The 19358-nt window shown below is 39.1% G+C and overlaps 1 protein-coding gene across 1 annotated transcript in view; it reads left to right on the top strand.

The window, feature by feature from the left end:
- UBE2A (ubiquitin conjugating enzyme E2 A) overlaps positions 1-19358 on the top strand; it is an 861000-nt gene that overhangs the window by 455968 nt on the left and 385674 nt on the right. Inside the window, exon 4 of the mRNA XM_044053962.1 lies at positions 7895-7984. Coding sequence (XP_043909897.1) covers positions 7895-7984 — 90 coding nt within the window. The remainder of the gene's footprint in view (positions 1-7894; positions 7985-19358) is intronic.

Genomic DNA, 19358 nt, shown 5'->3' with positions numbered 1-19358 from the left:
CCACACATGTAGCTAAGTAAACCACAAACTTGGTGTTACAATTGCCATTTCTACTATATAAATATGTTTTATTAATGTTGTCCAACTTGCATCCCTTAACCACATTAATGAATTTACATTGATTGCACGCTCCACATTTTTTGGTAGATGTAATTCCTCCTTTCTTTTTGATACTATTAGATTCCAACAACTTCTTGATATTAAAACCTGTTTTACATACAATGTTGGGATGTATACCCAATATCTGTGTTATATCATCATTGCGTATAAACTGATTCCATCTTTCCATTATAAAGGTTTTAATATTATGAACTATAGATGAATACATTAACACACAAACCCTTCGACTATGTTCATCTTCAGGGTTATTAGCTTGTGTTGAAATCACACTACCTAAATTCCCTAATAGGGGCACGTACTTTTTACCCCATTCACTAATAACATACTTAACTGTGTCATTTAAAAGGTTTTCTGGATACCCCTTAATAGTGAACATAGATTTTATGAAGTCCAATTCTTTTAACATAATTTCTCTAGTAGAGGACATGCGGGCAGCCCTAATGCATTGCCCTTTAAAGATGTTTTTGAACACATGTGGAGGATGATTGTTGTGTGAATTTGATAAATTTTGTTGTATTATTAATATAACTAATGAAATATTAATAATACAACAGAATTTCTCAAATTCACACACTCCATCAGTACGAGTGGAATAGCGTATTTGGACACATATATTAGTCAAGGGGATAATGGCTGCATATCTTGTATATATAGGAAAAAGACTTTTTCCAACAATTACTTAGAATATAGCAGTAATCATCCTTCACATGTGTTCAAAAACATTTTTAAAGGGCAATGCATTAGGGCTGCCCGCATGTCCTCTACTAGAGAAATTATGTTAAAAGAACTGGACTTCATAAAATCTATGTTCACTATTAGGGGGTATCCAGAAAACCTTTTGAATGACACAGTTAAGTATGTTATTAGTGAATGGGGTAAAAAGTATGTGCCCCTATTAGGGAATTTAGGTAGTGTGATTTCAACACAAGCTAATAACCCTGAAGATGAACATAGTCGAAGGGTTTGTGTGTTAATGTATTCATCTATAGTTCATAATATTGAAACCTTTATCAAGGAAAGATGGAATCGGGTTATACGCAATGATGATGTAACACAGATATTGGGTATACATCCCAACATTGTATATAAAACAGGTTTTAATATCAAGAAGTTGTTGGAATCTAATAGTATCAAAAAGAAAGGCGGAATTACATCTACCAAAAAATGTGGAGCGTGCAATCAATGTAAATTCATTAATGAGGTTAAGGGATGCAAGTTGGACAACATTAATAAAACATATTTATATAGTAGATATAGCAATTGTAACACCAAGTTTGTGGTTTATTTAGCTACATGTGTGGAATGCAACGCATTCTACATAGGTAAGACTGAGAGACAGTTTAAACGACGCATCTATGAACATCAATACAGCATTAGAACCAAGGATAACAAGAATGCCTTATATCGGCATATATTACATAATGGAGAAAGACATTATTTTAAATTTACTATTATTGACACAGTGGGGCCTTCACTGTATGGTGGAAATACTAAAGCATTATTGGCTATGAAAGAAAGTAGGTGGCAGATATATGTTGATGCCACTAGATATCCGGGAATTAATGATTTTATTAGCATTAAACCATATTTAATTATGTCCAAATAGCTTTTATAGTTTTTAATAGATGGTTTTTAAATAGATGAGATATGAAATGAGATATATATTAATTTATAGGTTTACAGAATGAATATTGTTATCAAGTAACATAAATCAATTATGTAGATGTTCTATTTTATAATACATTCGTGTAGTATGTTTTTAAATCTTTATTGTGTTTTTTGGTGCCAAATTATGGTATTTAATGAGTGCAGCAACAATTAATTATGTTCTGAAGAAGTCTGCCAGCCAGATGAAAGCACTTAACCTGTTTTTTGTTGTTGTGTGTTATTAAATATTTTACAGTCCGAGCCGAGGTATCATTCGTTCTTATTCCTGCACCAGACTGTTAATTTTTTCATTTACGTTTTTGCCTGCGAGTGGAGTTGCAGCATTGATGGAGAAGTACAGAGAAGGTCTGGAGGAGTTGCATTGTGTTTTTGTAGACTTGGAGAAAGCATATGACAGGGTGCCTAGAGAGTTGTGGTATTGTATGAGGAAGTTGGGAGTGTCCGAGAAGTATGTAATAGTGGTACAGGATATGTGCGAGGGTAGTGTGAGAACGGTGAGGTCTGCAGTGGGAGTGATGGAGGTGGGATTACATCAAGGATCAGCTCTGAGCCCTTCCTCATTTGCAGTGGTGATGGACAGGTTGACAGACGAGATCAGACAGGAGTCCCCAAGGACTATGATGTTTGCAGATGACATTGTGATCTTTAGTGAGAGTAGGGAATAGGTGGAGGAGACCTTGGAGAGATGGAGATGTGCTCTAGAGAGAAGAGGAATGAAGGTCAGCAGGACTAAGACAGAATATGTGTGTGTGAATGAGAGGGAGGATAGAGGAATGATGAAGGATGCAAGGAGTAGAGGTGGCGAAGGTGGATGAGTTTAAATTGGGATCAATAGTTCATAGTAATGATGAGTGTGGAAGAGACGTGAAGAAGAGAGTACAGGCAGGATGGAGTGGGTGGAGAATAGTGTCAGGAGTGATTTGTGACAGACAAGTACCAGTAAGAGTGAAAGGGAAGGTCTACAAGAGGGTAGTGAGACAAGCTGTGTTACATGGGTTGGAGACTGTGGCATTGACAAAAAGGCAGGAGTTAGAGCTGGATGAGGCAGAGTTAAAGATGTTAAGATTTGCACTGGGTGTGACGAGGGTGGACAGGATTAGGAATTAAGTATAGCATTGTCGCCTCACAGCAAGACGTTTTCCCGTTCGATTCTCAGCTAGAGCGTCTTCTGTGTGGAGGCATGTGTGAATGGGAGTGCCTTCTTTGAAGGTTGTGCGTCAGGGCTGGTAACTCGGCACATAAACATACACTACCAAACATTAGCAGACCGGAGTTCCGTTGTGGCGTCCCCTAACCGGGATAAGCCAAAAGACACAACAACAAAAGGGCCAGCCCAGGTTGGAAGATTTGGAGACAAAGCCAGAGAGGCAAGATTACGTTGGTTTGGACATTTGCTGAGGAGGGATGCTGAGTATATTGGGGGAAAGATGCGAAGGATGAAGCTACCAGGTAACCGGAAAAGAGGAAGGCCTGAGATAAGGTTTATGGATGTGGTGAGAGAGGACATGCAGGTGATTGGTGTGACAGAGCAAAATGCAGCAGACAGGAAGAAATGGAAACAGATGATCCGCTATGGCGACCCCTAACGGGAACAGCCGGAAGAAGATGATGATTTTCCATGGTTTACTGGGGGCAGCAAACTCTGTTTGAGGTATGTTAGGTTAGCAGGGCTTTATGGGTAAAGGGAGGACCTGAAGAGTTGGCTCCGAGGTTCTGGAAGAAGCGGCCAAGTCGAATCCAAGACCCATTATTTGAAGAATGTAAATGGGCATCACAGCTGTATTGTTACTGTGAGTACATAACTTTTTGTTTTAATTTTATAAATTAATGACTGACATTTTATGATTTCATTAGACAAAGTTCACTGTTTTAAGCTTTCTCTACTTTTACGCAGAAATGAAGGAAATGATGTTTTATAAATGGTCCCATTAGACATCTGCAGTAGGCCTTTGTATCTTGCTAGTGTGAGTGACATGCCCTTTATATCAAAAGGGATTGACTGTTAGCTTTTATTACTAGTACCATGATGCCTTTTCTCAGAAAATCGTGGTGTGGAGTATTTGCATTTTAATGTCATCATTTTAGACCATAAAGTGCACTCTAATGATGGAAGACCACTTCTAAGAGGAAAAAAAGTGGAAGTTGATATTTTACAGTTTTACCTGGGGAGTCTTTGCATACCTCCCAACTACCTCCTAACCATACAGATTTACTCTGTTTTTACCGAGTTTTGGGGTCCAAATGAAGGGGTGCCACGATTCCCGAGTGGCACCCTTTCATTTCCGATTTTTTTTTTTTTTTTTTTTTTAATTTTTGTGCTGTTTGAGCTGATGTCATCACATGCGCGATGACATCAGCTTTGTCAGGGCTACCAGCCAGTCAGAATTGAGCTTAGGGAGTGCCCACATTTCTGACTGACCTGGCTGCTCAAAAATGCGAGCGGGAACAGTTATGGCACTTGTAATATTATCGGTAGCACTTTTGGAACTTGAACACACTTTTGTAATGGATTATTTACAAATTAGGAAGTGTGTGTGTGAAATGCAAGCAGGAACGGCACTTGTAATATTATCGGCTGCGCTTTCGGAACTTGAACACACTCTTGTAATGGATTGTTTGTTCGGGGAACTCTTGCAATGGATTATTTACAAGTAAGGAAACGGGAACTCTTGTAATGGATTATTTACAAGTAAGGAAGTGTGTGTGTGAAATGCAAGCTGGAACGGCACTGCTCTTCCATTTTGTTTACAGTAAAATACAGCAGGAATTTGTTTATCTCAAACTCCATGGAGCCAGGCAAAAACTGTGTTGCTTTTACTGGCCATTATGCATAGTAAAGATGGTAGAGACAGACAGGTCACATTGAAGTAATATGAATGAGTTAGTTGTGCATTGCAAGCAAGCTCACCAAATCTAAATATGCCTGTCGTCCTATCATGATTAAATAGGTTTGGATTTTGCTGATTGTATAATGGTAGATTAATAGAATTAAAAAAAAAACAAAAGTTAATGAGCCCCTTTGCAGATGACTTCACCCCAGCTTTCTTTTTAACAGGGCAGCCACACTTCTTATTGCAATTTGATAGAGAGACTTATCAGACTAGCAGGCTAGGTATAGTTTGTTTTCTTAATTGCTGTTGTTAAGCCTAATTACTAAATGAGGGAGTTGAGGAAGGGAGGAGGCAAAGGTGGGGGAGGTTGAGTGCCTGGTACGAGGGATCCACTTAAATTTTATCAGTTCAGCTTGGACCAAAGATGGCATGCTGTACCAATGGACTATAGTACTAGAAAGTTCTTTTATCCAGGGGGAAGGTTGGTGCTGTATTCAACTTCAAGTGAAGGTAGGCATGCATTATAAGAAGTGCTAGTGCACTGTGCTCTCTGGGATACTGAATTTGTACTTTAAGGAACATTTGTAATAGCTGTCATTTTTCACCATTTGTAGTGAGGCTGCTGTAGTATTCAGACTTGTTTGCTCTCTGTGAAGCGGTGTTCATTCATGTGTAAAGCAAATTAATTTGTTGTCTGCGCCTTGTCGTTGTCATATTTCTTGAGCCAACATTTTAAATATTCCCTGCTCATAGCATGGTGTGGCTTGTTTTAATTATTTAATGTGCAAGATCCTCCCATAATTATCAGATGAAATATGCTGTTTATCCAATTTCCCATGTGCTCTTTTTCTTTTGTTTTTTTAAAAGGAAATGTGTGGAGTTGTATTTAGATCCATTAATACCAATGGATGTGGATGCTTTTTATATTGTCTGTGCTGTGATTTGACTTAGTAATATAATTGATTTTGATTCTGAAACAATATTTGGCTTTCCTACCTGCAGCTGAAAACAAATCCTTGTGCAGAGGGTTTTTGAAGTTTGATTCCTTCCTCCAAACTATACCTAGCATGATGGAAAGGGCTGCCATATATGCATAATAAATATTATATTCAACAATTTGTATTGCTGTACTGCTACCACTATAACTGTCATGTGTAAATATTGTAAAATGTAAGAGATCTGTGTTTTGGCACACAATATGACAATATCCTGCTTAGAACAACCAACTTTGTAGAAAATCACTAGATGATTCTTGTTGTTACTGCTGTTTTCAACTCCGACACCAGGACTTTTCATAGAAAGCTGTTTGGCAGCTTTTGTGCCTCAATGCTTTATAAAGCAGCCTGCTTTCATTACAAGTAATACTGAAACTGGTGCAATTCATGTCACATTTTCTGGGCCTTTAGACTCAGAAAAATATTATGTACATAAAGTAAAATAAAATAATTTGATTCAACAAATGAAGAGAAATGACAATTTTTTAAGTTATTTGTAGTAAATTTTGTTCATGTTATGGATTATGCAGTTTGACAAATACAGAAAGCAATTATGCCAAGATCTGCCTTGCTTAAGAAATCGTTTAAACATGCTGACACTTTGTAGCTTGGAAACTGTTTAGTGATATTTCTTAAAATGTTGTATGGGTTTGGTGTATATTTATCTGTGGTATCTGGGCTCAAATTGTAAAGTCCCTAGCCACCACCACTTGTGAGCATTGTCCAAATTTTTTGTGCTAAGAGTTGAGAGCTATGGTGAGAAGTGAGAACTGAATTCACTAAATGATAGCCATTAAGTTTCAGTCTTCCTATCTTTCAGGAAGCTGCTGATTTGGCATAGTGGTATGTTGCTCTGGCTGTAGTGCATAGGGTCCTGGGTTTAAGACTTGTCAGTGAAATGCATGTTGGTAACACAACATTTTATTCTAGTAACTTTCCAAAATTATACAAGCAATGTTTAAAGTGTGTCCCTGTTTTTTTTTACCTTTTGCCCCCCCCCCCCCCAAAAAAAAATGAAATTGAAAATAAGTGCGAGAAGCTGTGCAAGATGTCTGTGGCTTACACTGCTGTCATTCTATTTATAGTGTGGGTGTGGAAGTAGACTTTTATGATGGAAATGTTCTGAATTGGGCAGTTTTGTCATTATTGGTTCATGCATTTTGTTTCATTGCCTACAGTACAGCCTACTGGAAAAATGTTCAAACAATAAATTTAAAATGCACTCCAACAAGTATGCTGTATTATACAAGGAATATAACTTAATAAAGTCAGGAAGGCTTGTCATAGAAAAGAACACATGTATGTTACTTGTTTTGCGTGCAAAGGGCCAATGATTTGAAAACGGCCCAAAGGTAATCTTTATCCACCACTGACCAAATGCATTTTCTGTGGATGTGGTGTGGGTTTCAATGCTGTTTCAATTAATGTGAGTTTTAAGGGCAGAGAAATTTTAATGCCACGTCTATTTTCATTGTGAGACAGTATTGCTTTGTTTAAAATACGTCTGTTAGTGTTTGTGCATTGTGCTATAAAATGTAAAAATAAAATCCAAATAATCATTGTAGAAGTAAAGCAGTATGCGCACATTAGTGTTTATGGGAAATGGGGCAACATAGCCAGGTAATGGGACATTGGAATGGCTGCAGGGGACTCTGGTGCCATATTTTGGTTGTCTGTTTTCAGTTTGCATTTGAAAGTTGGTATCCCACAATTCCACTGGAGTGGGTGGGGTTACGTAATTATGTATACAAATTAGATGTTAATCAGTGTACAGATTTGTACCTATTTTTTCATGGGCCCTGTCCAGATTTTTGATGTTTCCAGGTTAAGAAGTATGAGTCTTTGCCATCTGTATTACAGCACAGAAGCTGCACAGACGTCTGTATGTAGGCTGTGTTAGGTGAAATGGGTTTGATTCCCATAGCGATGCATGTACATTTGTAATTCTGACCCAGCTGTTTAACCATACAGTCCTTTCTGTGATAATGCGAAAACAGTCATTTTTGTTTGTGGGTTGATTTTTAATCAGAATTATTGCTGGTGCAGTAGAGAATATAAACGAGTTTCCTGTTTAAAATTCATTCTTAGAATAAAGAATGAACACGCATTCTGTTTCATATGATTGTCATATTTTTATTTTGCTTGTATTTTTTTCTTTTACTCAGACATATAGAATGGCAGCATCATCTGTGATTATGCTGTTGACATTCATTTCATAAATTGTAGGTAGGAAATTGATCTCCAAGATGTGGATAACTTGGGAAACTTTTTCTTTTTTAGGAACTTTCAAACTTACAATAGAATTCACAGAAGAATATCCAAATAAGCCTCCAACAGTTAGATTTGTTTCAAAGATGTTTCATCCAAATGGTAGGTGCTGTTATTTAGATATTTAGTTGGTTCATGTGTTTACCTGTTACTGTACTGTGGTCATATGTGTTTCACTGCAATGTTTCCTGTGCGAAACTGAAATTTGTAGAGCTCCGTCTCAGAAAGGGTAGAATGTTGGCATGTTAGCCTTGGTATCTCACTGTTTTTTCTTTGTTCTTTTTTTTTTTCTGGCAGTGATGTTTTCTGTGTGGAGTCTGCATATCCTTCTGCTGTGCGTGTGTGAGTTTTGATGGGTCTGAGTTAGTGCAATATTTTGAGTCTTTGTACCCCACATTATTTTTTTGGCTTTGTCCCTATTCTTAAGCAAATAAGTTGACAGCTCTGCCTGCTGCTGAGCATGACTTGTTGCATGCATCCTGTGGTTAGATGTTCTTCATGTTTCACTGTTGCAGTCATTACATTTGGGTAATCTGCTGGCAGGTTGCCCTCAGTCGGCCTGATTAGCAAAGTCTTGGGTCCTGCGTCTGTTGCTGTCCCTTCTTCTATGATGTCAGGTCGTCAGGTGTATAAAACATGCAGCCGACACCATTACATCAGTCTTTCTTGCCGTGCAGTGCCCAAAGCAGAAGCAGTTTGCAAGTGCCGGTTGGCCGACTCCTGAAATTTTCGTTTTTGAGTTTCAGATCCAAAGTCTTCAACTAAAAAGCTAAGTATCCCGTTGGGGAAACTTTTTCTTGCTCCTTACTGATGTCAGTAAAAGTTAATAATTGCATTACTTGTGGGAAGCAAATACCTCATAAGGATTTTCATTTGTACTGTATTCCTTGCCTAGGCCCTGACCACAATGTACCTTGTTGTTGGTTCTGTGATTTATTTAATCAACGCACTATCAAACGTCGGTACATTTTTGCTTCTAAATATTTTAGCTCACACTTTAAATTACCCAGAAATGTCGTCAGTTAGCAATCCGACTACTGGAATACCTAAAAAACGCAAAGATAAAGACAAAGACAGGCTGTTGACGTCCAAAACTGCCAACGATGCTTCTCCTAAGGCAGTCGCCAGTTCGCCGGTACTCAGTGAGGCGCTTTTGCAGCCTCTGATACCCGCTACTTCTGATTCGCAGGCCTCTACTGAGACCCATTCGGAGTCCGGCATGCTGCGAGATGCTTCAATTATGGAACATGCAGATGTCTCTACCTTGGATGGGTCCGGAGCCGCTGTACAGGCATCGGCTTCTGAGGGTCTTTTCAGGCCTACAGATTTGTATATTAGACCAACGCCATCTTCAAAACTAAGGCCAAAATCTCGACCTCTGCCTAAAAAACTGAAGCCTAGGCCACATGTGCAGGCCCCTATGCCTAAAAAAATGATCAAAGTGGCTGAAGATTTAATTACTCTGATCAGGGATAGACACCCCCCCCCCCCCCCCAAGAGGCCTAGGCAAGATATTGATTATGAATCTTTTGAACAGGATTCTATTTCTTCTGACTCTTCTAATGAACAGGAATCGTCTGTGCCTACTTATGAGGACTTTGATGCAGAAGATTCCATTCCTTCTGCTTCTCCCCCTGAGGATTTTTTTTTTGGGGAAACTATACCTGAAGGGAACATTTCCACTGGGAAAGTCAGGATTTTTCTGAATCTAGAAAGAGACTTGGGGATTTTCTTCTTCTTCCTCAGCATAGGCCTTTGGATATACCTCCTGTTCTAGATATTGTTAATGTTTTTTCAGAATGTAGTATGGCTCCTGATTCTCTGCTTCTGGCGCCTTGTAAGCCAGACAGATACTACAGGGTTCCTGACTCCCACAAATTCCTTTTCAAAAATCCTGTTGCAGATCCTGAAACCATTTCTCAGTGTCCCAAGGGCATTAAGGCTTCTACTGCTAAAAATCCTACCCCTTCTGATAGAGATTCCAGGGCGCTGGATAGATGGGGTAAGAAGGTTTACACTTCTGTAACCTTGGCAGTCAGGGCTTTAAACTGTCAATTTCATATGCTAAAATATCAGCAGCATATCATGAGTCTGCTTAAACAGAAAATGATGTTGATTTCCGACTGTGTGGAAAATAAAGATTTACAGGATTTATTGCATTCAGCTGAGCAAGTTGGAAAACATACTTTGCAATGTGGTTTTGATTCTTTGGAGGCCTCTTGCAGGGCTGCTGTAACTGGGTCTGTGCTAAGAAGGCATGCTTGGCTCAAAGAGCAAATTCTGCTTGATCATGTTAACTCATTAACCCCGAGTACCATCTCACAGCGCCTCTGTGCTTAAATCCGAGCGCGCTGTGAGAAGGTAGTAATTGTATGCAATTACAGCCGAGTCCCTTCCACAGGCGCTTCTAACTTTACACCCATATTGTAACTCCACTGTTAAAAAATAAGTTGAAAAGGTAACTGAACTTTTTCAGTTACTTTCTTAACTTACTTTTCATTGTGGAGTTACAGGATGTTCATATTTAACTTTTTGGAGAAAATCGGCTGTATATACAAGTACTCTTAGTATGCCGATTCTCTAGGCATTTCAAGGAGCAAGTGGTGGCAACCAATCGAATTGTTCCATGTCAAGCCGCCACTTGCATAACACCTCCACTCCCAGGAGCTGGTATAAGTTTTGGACATCACAAACACTTTGTTCCGGCAGGAAGTGCTTTTCTGCCTGCTTGCATTACCTTAAGTTTTGGCCGTCACAAACACTTTGTTCCGGCAATAAGTGCTTTTTTGCTTGCTTGCATTGCCTCCCCTCTAGAAAGTGCACAGTCGGAAAGACAAATGTATGGCATTATTTAGTGAACTTCAGTCATCTGCAGTAGGCAGATTCAAGACAAGAAGACCAAACATATGAGACAGAAATCTGGACTGTTGAGCTGTAGCATTTTCCAATATCGCAGTAGTCCACAACCACTAGGCTTCCTTTGGTACTGGACCAAAAAGAAAAATGTGTTGTGTGTTTGTCTGCTTGACTATTTATGCATGTCTGCATGTTTGTGAGTGAATGCGTGCAAGAAAGGAGTATGAATGTGTGTGTGTGAATGCGGAAGGGAGTGTGTATGTGTGTATGAGTTAGTGAGCAGTGCATGAGAAAATGAACATTACGTGCGTGGAAGCAGAATGCATGTGTGTACGAATGCAGAAGAGAATGTGTGTATGAGAATGTGGGCAGTGCATCACAGAATGAAGAGGTCATGCATGAAAGCAAAATGCCTGTGTGTGTGTACGAATGTATGAGAGAGAGTGAGCAATACATGAGCGAATGAACAGTTTGTGTGTGAAAGCAAAATGTCTGTGTGTGAATGCGGAAGAGAATGTGTATGTATGTGTGTGTGTATATATGTGTGTGTGTGTGTGTGTGTGAGACAGAGTGAGCAGTGCATGTATGAAAGCAGTGTGTATGTGTGTGTGAATGGATAAATGAATGTGTATGTGATGCGAGTACGAGACCCTCTTGCTGGCATTTTGTTTTTGTGTGGACCCTCTTGCTGGCATTTTGTTTTTGTGTGTAAGCCTGAGGTTGAAACAGTCTGGTTCCAGGAGACACACTGAAGCCCTAGTAGTGAGTGGTGAGCAAAGCAATCAGCTCAAAAGATTCTGAAACAGCACTCAAAGTCTTAGCATGGCAACTGTCTTATAGGACCCTGCATCAGAACACTAACCAAGGCCCTAGTAAGGTGATTTGCCTAAAAGACCTGAAAGAGTACTGTACTAAATATCAGATCCCCCAAATAATATCCTAGCATGGTCAATAAGCTCTGAATAGTCTCTAAAGGCTCTGCATCACACCATGAACAAGATCCTAGTGAAGGTCTAAGCTCTTAACAGAAAATGCAGTAAGGTCACATATAAGATCATGGGAACACACCAACATCTGCCCTTAAACACTTAGTATAGCATTTAGCAGAAATGAAGACAGCCTTTAGCAGAAATGAAGACAGCCTTAAATGAATTTGCATCCTGTTCCACAACAAATGTTCCCCCTGCTAAAGCACATCCTCACATTAAGGTTCAGAAACAATTTCCAATTGACTCTAAACAGAAATATCTTGCATTTAAGTCATGATGACATACCAAATACTCAAGGCGATGCCCTGCAATTCTGCCATACTGCAGTGAAGAGAATAAAGCAGATATCAAGCACATGAAGTGACAAGACTGCCAACCACAAATCTAAAGGACTTGAAAGTAAAGGGAAAACCATTTAGATGTCAGTGTCAGGGTCAACAATACAAGGGCTGGCAAAATACCCGTCCTATTTAGGGTCATCAAGGGAGAGGTATCTGAAATTCCTTGAATCTTCAGCATTCATTGCTATGTATCAGATGGGGAAGCAGAATGGAAAGGATAAAAAAAGGATACTACCTGAAATTCTCCAACATCCATCTGGTTGGTGTCTGTCATTATTTTCTAACTTCAGTCTTTAATGATTTGCTACGAATATGGCAGACAACCGCAATTTTATAATGCACATTCCAAAAATATGAGGCAAAAATCTGGACATTCTACGAAAATCTGTACAGTTGAGGGGTATGTAAGATGCACTATGACAGAGTCAGTAGGGATGTCTGTTGATCCATTATTTTGCACTTGATAAGCAGCTCTTTTGCTGTTGAGCTAGTGTAAAATACACCAACTTCAGACTACAAAAATTGTGTGTGTATGTGCTGCATCTGTGAGAATTGTGTGTGTGTGTATGTGCTGCATCTGTGAGTGACTGCGTGCATGACGGCAGAAAAGAATATAATAAATATCTACTCAACAGGTAATGTGCAGCTACTATCTACCTGCACATAAGGGGTTTGCTTTGGTGAATGTTTCATTTTGGTGCTTGTACATACCAGGAAATGTTACTCAACGGTCGTTTTGGGGAAATCTTTAATTCTGGTGCTTTGTGCATACATTTTATTGAAGGGGCACTTGGGTGAATGCTTCATTTTGGTGGTTGTGCAGACTAATAAATGTTAATGAAGTTTCATTTGAGGAAGAGTTTAATTTTGGTGATTGTGCATACCTCAACATTCTACTGAAGGAGTTGCTTGGGTGAAGTGTATATTTTGGTAGTTGCACATACTATGAAATGTTGCTGAAGGGTTGTTTGGGGAAATGCTTCATTTTGGTGCATGTTTGTACCTGGACATACTAATGAAGATGTTGCCCGGGGAAAAGTGTAAAGTATTTAGTTTCTCTTTTACATTAATTTCTGTATATATTTTCCTAGTGTAGTTAACCATGGGAAAGACTGCGTACTGCTGGGAAAGTGTGGTACTGTAGCTCTGAATGATTTGAGGTACAAAAGTCTCCAGCAATTCTATAATATTGGAAAGGGGATTTTCCTCCAAATTGTGGGCATGTTTGTTTCCTTAGGCATTCATAATTCTGTAAACTGAACAAACAGTATATAAACAATGTATAATATGATGATGTAATGTATAATAATAATGCTGTAATAATAATATTAAATTGATGAAACTACAAAGGGGACTCAATGAGGTGATAACATAATTGCATATGTGCTTATATGTTGGAAAAACATTGAATGGAACGTTATCTTCTCTCTGCCTTTGTGTGTTAAACTGCTTTTTGAAAGGGGTGACTTGGGTGAATGCCTCATTTTGGTGCATGTATATACCAGGAACTGTTACAGAAGGGTTATTCAAGGGAAATAATTAATTTGTGTACCAGGGATGTGCTTGTGCATACATGGTCAGACTGCTGAAGTGATTAGTGGGCAAACAGTTTATTGTGTCATTTTGGCGCTGATGCATACACAACGCAGACAACTGATTCACTGGTTGACTGCAAGGTGCCATGCCATGCTCTCTCAGCTGATCTATTTGTTAGAATATTGCACTACAGATATGGTGTAAAAGGCATAGGTTATCTGTAGCTCAGGTTTCAGTGATGGTTATTATAATTTTTTATGTATCCAGTTTTCAAAAATCATTTATCTGTTAACAATATGCACATACTGCATTGAGGAACACTGATAATAAACATGTCTGAAGACATGTTGGATTGATGGATAACAGAGTGCTGTGTGTTATTGTAACCAGAGGGATGGTTAGGTGAGAACTTGAATTACTACTTTTTGGATTAATTCTTACATGGATGAACCAGATAAGTTTGCCATTTCTGCTTGTATCATTGTATTTCTGTTTATACTTAGGAGTTGCCTGACTGAGGTAAAGGTTATTACTTGTTGACTACTACTAGCATGCAGCTCCCATATATTTTGGGCATTTTTTCTGGCTTTGTCAGTCGTGTAGAAATTAGATGGGAGGAGAAGGGCACAGTAATATACAAGTGTTATACTATTTCTACTGAATTATAATTGTATATTATTTCTACTGAATTATAATGAATGCCTACTCAAATGGTTATGTGCAGCAATTATCACCTGTGTCTGAGCATGCATAACTTTCAAGTAACGAAATGCAGATCATTATGACATTAACAATAAGTGCAGTTCCACTATAGCACTGAGTCATTATCACTGCAGGTAAAACTCTCAGCAGCTGTCACTGTTGAGTAGAGGTCATTATCACATTGATGAATGCACAAGCCAGATTTGGGTTTTTGTCTATGTAAAGTCATTTCAAGTCACTCTCCACCAGTTTCTTTCTATTATTTGTACAATTTGTTTGATACACAGTAAAGTCCTCATTGTGGTTATATGGTTCTCCGAAGAGACCAATATGCATATAAATGTCTTGGAAAAGAGAACTTCTTTTTAGAGTTGCAGGCATTTCAGAACTCCCTCCTCTAGGGATAATTACCATCCAAATGGACAATATGTCACTGGTTTGGTACATCAACAAACAAGAGGGAAACAACCCCCTTTACCAACAAGGAGGGAGAGTTGAGCTGTGGGTGATCTCCTCCAACTGCATCACTCATTGTGTCTCACTTGGTGTTGTCAAGGGTGGTGGGTACGTACAGATATATTGTTTTGTTTAGGACTTCAGTTATGGAAATTATGATTGTTTTCATATTTTAGTAAATAAGTTTGCTAGGGAGCCTGTAATTGTGGCAAGTTATACCTCATGCTAAAGAGAGTGTTAGTCCTTAAAATATGATAAAAGAATGGTGTCAGTATTCTGTACACCTCTACAGATATCACACTTTATTTAGGATTTAAGATTAGGAAATTATGATTTTTTTTTCATATTTTGGTAAATAACTTTGCCAGGGAGCATGTAACTGTGCCAAGCGATATCTCATTTTACAACATGACAAAATAACTATGTCTGTATGCTGTACATATATACAGATATCAAAGTTTAGGACTAAGGTTATGAAAATTATGATTTCTTTTCATATTTTGGTAAATAACTTTGCAAGGGAGCATGTCAATATGCTAAGTAATACCTCATTTTGAAACATTAATCTTGCACAGAAACTCCCATTACGGTGAACTTGTGTAGCACTCTTTCTCTACGTTTTATGATTTGAGCCTTTAGGTTCCCTTTTTCAGCTCAGTGCAACATATACCCATTTTGTGTTACGAAGGTCAAACATGTAATCTTTAGGAACTTTGAAGCAGTAACACGGGGAAGGAAAAAGAAACAGTACTGATGGTTCTAACATGGTAAAAGAATGTTGTACTCGTATGCAGATATCAAAGTTTGTTTCAGACTTAGGTTAGGGAAATTATGATTTTTTTTCATATTTTGGTAAATAAATTTGCAAGGGAGCATCTGAATGTGCCAAGTAATGTCTCATTTTGAAGACAGTATTGCTGGTTCTAACATGGTAAAATAATTGTGTCTGTATGTTTGACACATGTGCAGATAGCAAAGTTTGTTTGGGATTTACAGTTATGGAAATTATGATTTTTTTCATATTTTGGTAAATAACTTTGCAAAGGAGCATCTGAATGTGCCAAGTAATGTCTCATTTTGAAGACAGTATTGCTGGTTCTAACATGGTAAAAATTGTGCCTGTATGTTTGACACGTGCAGATATGAAAGTTTGTTTCGTACTTAGGTTATGGAAATTGATTTTTTTTTCATATTTTGGTAAATATCTTTGCAAGGGAGCATCTCATTGTGTGAAGTAATACCTCATTTTGAAGACAGTGTTACTCCTTACAACATGGTAAAAGAACTGCGTCTGTGCACTGTACACACGTACAGATATCAGTTTTAGTCTTGTACAAATATGAAAATTATACATTTACAATACTTCTCATTATTATGCCCATATCTTTGCGAGGGAGCATGGTAATCACACAAATGATGCATCATTTTGAAGCTGACATTCAGATGCACAACTTCTACACCGATATGTAGGCTCTGTCTGTTACAGGTGATGAGATATTATGCTTTGTTTATTTATCAATTATGAGAAATATATTAATCATATTTCTGTGAATATCTCATGAAAGGAGCGTCACACAGTAATGGTTAAGGTGTCATTTTAAAGCTGACATTCATACTAACAAATTAAATTCAAATTGTATGGGTCTGCATGGTACATTGACCAATATATTGTGCTTTGCTTTTCCAAAAAGGTAAAAAATATGCACAATATCAGCATACCTTGCCATATATTTAATAATGACTTTGATATGCACTATCAACATTTACACTGTTGGAAAGGTCAGTGTCTGCTGAACAACTTTCGCGTTTACATTTTTAGTGTAGCTCTTATAGTTAGAGTTGTGAACATTTGTTTTCTTTATAGTATTACAAATGGATTTTCTGAAAATGAACTCAGGCTGCACTGTTGTTCCTATGGTGGAATTAAGCAGGCAGCTTTTTCTGAGCTGCTCCAGAGTGAATGAGTTGAAGCAAAATTGTTGGATGCTCCTTTACAACAGGACCGTCGCTTTGGTAATAAGGCTGAAGAAGTTCTAAAAAAGATGGAAGATGAAGCTAAATCTATGCAAACTGTGAAATATTTCTTACAAGTACAACCTCCAAAATTTAGTAGACACTGGACTACTAAGAACTGGTCCTTTCCAGTTCCTTCGAGAGCCACCCAAGTCAAACCCAGACATTCCAAAGGCACCTGGTTTCAGTCCCAAGGGACTTTCAGAATAAAACAATGGGGTGCCTCCTCTTCCAAATCTGGAAACAACAAGACACCACCTCCCTATGGTAAGCAAGTCTCAGTGACTTCCCTTTACACTTATCAAGCACTTACCTTTTAGCCGCCCCTTTGGGGGGAAAACTGGCTCTTCATGCAAAAAACTGGCAACTTTTAACCCAGGACAAATGGGTTTTAAATATAGTATCCCAGGGATACAGATTTCATTTCCACACGTCGCCAAATCCAAACGGATGGCCAGACCTGCCCCCAAATCAGTGGGCAGAGGCCCAGAAACACGTACTTTCCCTCATGAGCATGGGGGCTATTCAACTAGTACCAGAAGAGGAAAAGGGACAAGGTTTCTATTCAAGACTTTTCCTGGTACCCAGAAAAGACCAATATTGGTGTTCAATTCTGGACTTATGTACTCTAAACACCTTTCTGGACATCCCAAAATTCAAGATGCTGACTCTTCACCAGTTACTTCCTATGCTAGGCAAAGATGCCTGATTGGTAACTCTAGATTTAAGAGTCTTACCTGCATATCCCAATCAGGGAATCTTGCAGAAGATACCTCCGCTTCAAAGCAGGCTACTTGCATTACCAGTTCTCTGCACTGCCCTTTGGCTTATCTACTGCGCCCAGGGTCTTTACAAAGTGCCTGGCTCCAGCAATTGCATTTTGCAGGTAAAGAAATATTCAAATATATCCATACCTGATCGAGTGTCTAATTCAGGCAGAAAACAAGGACATTCTTCTAAAACATCTGGCGTTTGTAAAAAGGGTTCTAACTTGTCTAGGGTATACTATAAACGAAAAGAAATCACAACTGGTACCCTCTCAAAAAATTACATTCCTTGGTGCAAGCTTGAATACAACTGCCCAAAAGGCTTTCCTTATGCCAGAGAAGCAAATGCATTTGGTGACTTTCTTCAAACAGGTGGCCACAAAAACCCTGCTTTCTGCAAGGCAAATACTGCAAGCCTTGGGGTTCATGGCCTCCTGCATTCTTCTAATTCCATATGCAAGACTAAATATGAGGAAACTTCAGTGGTATTTAAAGAGTCTATGGAGTCAGCATTGTCATAGCCTGGAAACAATGATTCCTGTCATTCCTTGCCTGCGCCTAGAGTTCCTGTGGTGGGCAGAGGCCTGCCACCAGAACAAGGGACTGCCATTCACACCAACCCCTGCCGCCCAAACCCTAACTACAGATGCTTCAGACTATGCATGGGGTGCTCATCTGGCAGGGACTTGCATTCAGGGAAAATGGAGCCCAAATCAAATGCACCTTCATATAAATCAAAAAGAAATGCTAGCTGTACAGAATGCACTGACAGCCTTCAAGGACTACCTTCATCCTGGACAATTACTGATAAAGATGGACAACACCACAGTTATGTGATGCATAAACAAGTAGTGGGGGTACACATTCCTACCCCCTTTGCAGACTACCCATGGCATTGTGGAGCACGGCCTTGACCTATCAAGTACAGCTACAAGCTCAGTTCCTGCCAGGAAACCTAAATACTCTGACAGATGAACTAAGCAGAAATCTCATGGACCCACACAAATGGAAACTGGAACCATGGATTTTCAACATGTTGACACGCAAATGGGAGAGCCCAGACATAGATCTTTTTGCCTCACCCCAGAACTATCAGTTGGACAAATGTTGCATAAGAACTCATCACAAAAAAGCCTGGAACATGGATGCTGTGTCCTTCAGCTGGAAAACCCTATCTGTCTATGCCTTTCCCCCTCTGCCTCTGCTCTCCAAAATTCAACTAAAAGTCAAACAGGACAAACCAAGAATGATTTTGATTGCTCCAGACTGGCCTTGTCAACACTGGTACCCACTCCCGCGCAGTGTGTCACACCTTCCACCATGGCCCCTGCCTCAGACACCTTACTTACTGTCTCAGCAAAACAACCAAACTCTGCACACTCATCTCCAAACTTTGAATCTTGCAACGTGGCTAATCACCTAAATTCACCCTTGGCATCCTTCAGCAAACCTGTAATGGATGTCATTTTGGAGGCGAGAAGACCTAGTACTAGAAAGTCTTATGCTGACAAATGAAAAAGATCTGTGCCTGGAATCCATCTCAAGGGATAAGCACAGCAGTGCCCAATATTCCTCAGATTTTACAATACTTAACTTAGATGCTTCACAAGTGCCTGTCCTTTTCTTCCATAAAAATCCATGCCTCAGCCATTTCAGCTCATTACAACACAGAACCACCCCTCTTCTCTCATCCACTGCTAAAGCAGTATCTCAGAGGGGCCAAAAACTTAAGACCACCAAGGAGAGCTCCAACCCTTGCCCGGGACCTTAATTTTGTATTGGAGAAACTCACTCTCCCTCCTTTCGAGCCAGCTGC

The sequence above is a fragment of the Protopterus annectens genome, chromosome 13.part0 (genome assembly GCF_019279795.1).
Source record: "Protopterus annectens isolate FY-2018-M chromosome 13.part0, PAN1.0, whole genome shotgun sequence".
NCBI classification, from domain to species: domain Eukaryota; kingdom Metazoa; phylum Chordata; order Ceratodontiformes; family Protopteridae; genus Protopterus; species Protopterus annectens.
This window is presented reverse-complemented; position numbering and strand designations above follow the sequence as displayed.